Here is a 3,617-nt window from a genome sequence, read left to right as displayed (position 1 = left end):
GGCGGAGGGATTTTCAGGAATCACAATGGCTTGTTTTTGGCTGGATTTGCTAACTACTTGGGCATCCAAAACGCCCTCTATGCCGAATTACACTCAGCAATCAAGGCTGTTAATTTAGCGTTCAAGAATGGTTGGCTTAGGCTTTGGCTTGAATGCGATTCCATGCTTCTTCTTGACATCTTCAATGGCAAATCAAAGCCTCCTTGGAAACTAACTAATGAATGGTTCAAGTGCAATCAGAAAATTCAGTTGTTGGACTTTAAAATCACACATATTTATCGTGAGGGTAATTCTTGTGCCGATAAACTGGCCTCTTTTGGCTTAGAATCCAAAAGAAACACATTATGGGATTCATTGCCTAATTTCATTACACATGATTGTAATAGGAATCGGTTGGGAATGCCCAACTACCGTTTTAGAAATGTTTAAAATTCGGTTATTGACTTTCTATAAATAAATTGGGAGGGCTCTTCCTTGCTTAAAAAAAAAACGTTACCCCTTCCCAATTCTTAATATCACACCCTTGGAATTTTAATTCCCAACTTCATAATCCTAATAATGTCTCATGCTTCTTCTACATACACATCTTTTGTGTTCTCTTCTTTACATAGTATTTTCTGTATCAACAAATTGGATTAGGGTTGTGGTGCTTCCATACTGATTAAACATCTTTGCTTACATGAGATTTACCCATAACACAATAGATTTGTTTTTATCAAAATTGTTAGTTAAATTTTTTTCATATTACTATTTGGAATATGAGCATGAGTATTTTATCCCTTGAGAGGAGAAAACTGCATTTTATTCACATGATGATCATGGCTTTGAACAAACAATTCTCCACTGCTGAGCATCATTTCTAAATTGCAAGAACTAGATGTCTTTGTATTAGAAATCTCAGTTAAAAATTCGAAGATATTAAATATATCATTCTTCTTACTTATCAAATATATATATATCTTTCTTCAATGTAATTTTCTTTAATCCTTAAACAATCTTTTCATGAAACTTAATATGGTACATTTTCTCCCCCCTCTTAATATGAACATTCACACTCATATAGGAAATTTATGAATCTCATCTATCCATGGGTTTGTTTCCTTATCTGGATCAATGGTTTGTAGTGCTTGCCACACAGCACTGTTGCACTTAAACCCTGCCCCAATTGAAAGCTGCCATATTCTATCACCTTTTCTGATTCTTCCCTTGGCCTCTAAGTATGCTAATACATACCACAAAGAACTGCTTGAAGTGTTACCAAACCTATGAAGAGTCATCTTTGAAGGCTCTATATGCCAATCATTGAGTTGAAGCACACTTTTAAGGACATCTTGCACTTCTTTTGCACCAGTATGAAAGCAAAAATGCTCAAAAGCTAGCTTAAAATCTGGAGTATAGGGTTTAACCCTTATACTCAAGTACTTATTTGCTACTAAAGTTGCTACAAGTTTAAGTTTTTCCATTAAGGGTAGGACAGATTTTCCTAGAGCTGAGATATTGGATCTAATAGCTTCTTTACCAGCATAACGAATAAGATCTATGGATAGTGAAATACCAGTAGTGTTTGTTTCATCTTCTTTTTGCATGATACTATTGAAGCAATCATCTTGAGACCCTTTATGAGTGCGTAGAGTGTGAGAAAGAAGGTATTTAGAACGGTGAGAATCAGAATAAAAGTTGGAGAGTAAAATGGCTGCACCACCCATTCGAAATATGCAATTACTCACAAGCATGGACCTGTTGTTTCCAAGGTATGAACCACAATTCATGTTTTCAGTGCTCACAATTAAGGCATAAGAGTTGGGATGCACCTGTTTGTATAGAACAATAAAGAATAAGTTAAAATAAAGGGTTGGGGTCTTGGAAAATTGGAAATCATTAAATTTAAAGCATAAGTCGGTGTAAAGAAAAAGGAGAAATGCAAGCATCATATTACTGTGATATATGAAATATATTTGAATGAAGTGTTTAATTTAATGCAGAAAAAACGTAAGTTTCCTAACAACATATTGATATAATGTTGCATACATGTATCCTCTCATGCCCTAATCAATTGTTGACATTAGTCTAAAACGTGGAGTAAGTTTAAACTTTCCTGTTGGAATAAATGGATCCCTTTTGTTTGAATTCCATAACAATACCAGACTACCAAAGCACTCCACTCATCTTTCATTAGGACCATGCATGAAAATGTTCTCTCATTATTGTTTAATCATGTTTTGACACTTATTTCATATTATTTATCACTTTAGAAAACTCTTTACCCTTATAATTATTAATGCAAATTGTGAGCATAAGTTGTTATGAGTAATCATTGACATCTTTGAAAGTTATGTTAACCCTTAAATTGCCTTAAACTTAAGTTTAAATGAAACCTGGGAATAAAGCTTATTGAAAAGAGTGAGGGATGATATGATTAAGTTGAAGTACCTGTAGGAGTTGTTTAGCAAGATCTACAGCAATAAGTCCAGCACTGCAACCCATACCAGATAGATTATAGCTCAAGATGTTATGCTTAAGCCTGTAATGATTTACAACTATGGCACTGAGAGAGGGTATTGGATTGAATATACTGCAATTTGTTACAACAATTTTTATTTCATCAGCTTTCACTTTTGTCTGCAACAAAAGCGCATCAATGGCACCAACTATCACAGATTGTGTCTCTTCCCTTGCCCCATCCATGCAATTATTTGGTGTAATATTCATCAGAGACTCTGGTAAATAAGTGTTTTCACCAAGTCCAAAACTACCCAGAATCTTTCTTTGGAAATCTAAGCTCTCATCTGTGAAAACCCCAACACATTTTGATCTTAGCATGAACTTCTCCTTAGTACAAATGCATGAAGTAGGTGGTTTATAACAAGCAAAATCTACAAGATAAACCTTTCTTGGTCTTCTCATGAAATAAAGGAAGGTTGAAAAACCTAACAAAGCACACCATAATAAAAATGAAACCTTACTAAAGTTTAGTAAGTGGTATACATAAACTAGGAAATGTTGGATGATAGTGATGGTAGAGGAGTTAGCAATTGCTAAGAGGAACACACCCATGATGTTAGATGTCCAAAATTCATACTAAAATCTTACGATTATATACTTTTGTTGAATTGATTGGTGATAGAGATGGAAATTATTATGTCCCAAATAATATCTTACTTCATGTCTCAAGTTAATCAGATTGTTCAACTTTACTACTTTTTGTTTTTTAATTTTTTATTATTTTATCCACGTATTAATATATAATTGATTTTGGATAGAGAATGAGATACTATTAAAAACAATCTCAAAATAGAACATGGCTACTTGGTTAAGGTTTGATTGGACCAATCTTATTTAAAGAAAAAATAGGTTAACACCTTTTAAAAAGCTTACATATTTAAGATTGTGCTACTGTTGGATATAGGAACTATCAGGTATTCAATAGATCTATCTATTACTGAACTCTCTTTAATACTAAAGAGAATTTCAACTCATTTGAAAAGATCCAACTCAAGTTTTGAAAAAAAAAACTTATTTTTTTGGTGCTTAGAAAAAAACTTATTAGATCTATTAAATCATAATGTTTAGTATTATATTATATATTATACAAGTACTCTTTGTTATATATATATATA

At 32.8% G+C, this 3,617-nt stretch overlaps 1 protein-coding gene across 1 annotated transcript; it reads right to left on the bottom strand.

Annotated features, from left to right (window-relative positions):
- Positions 1 to 956: 956 nt before the first annotated feature.
- On the bottom strand, positions 957 to 3,054 carry LOC109341784 (3-ketoacyl-CoA synthase 2-like). Its single transcript, XM_019579753.1, has 2 exons — positions 2,431 to 3,054; positions 957 to 1,811 (listed from the first exon to the last, which is right to left on the bottom strand). Exons 1-2 carry the CDS (start codon positions 3,052 to 3,054, stop codon positions 1,056 to 1,058), a joined length of 1,380 nt encoding a protein of 459 aa, XP_019435298.1. The 3' UTR covers positions 957 to 1,055.
- Between the last annotated feature and the right edge of the window lie 563 nt (positions 3,055 to 3,617).

The sequence above is a fragment of the Lupinus angustifolius genome, unplaced genomic scaffold, assembly GCF_001865875.1.
Source record: "Lupinus angustifolius cultivar Tanjil unplaced genomic scaffold, LupAngTanjil_v1.0 Scaffold_655, whole genome shotgun sequence".
In the NCBI taxonomy this organism is placed as follows: Eukaryota; Viridiplantae; Streptophyta; class Magnoliopsida; order Fabales; family Fabaceae; genus Lupinus; species Lupinus angustifolius.
This window is presented reverse-complemented; position numbering and strand designations above follow the sequence as displayed.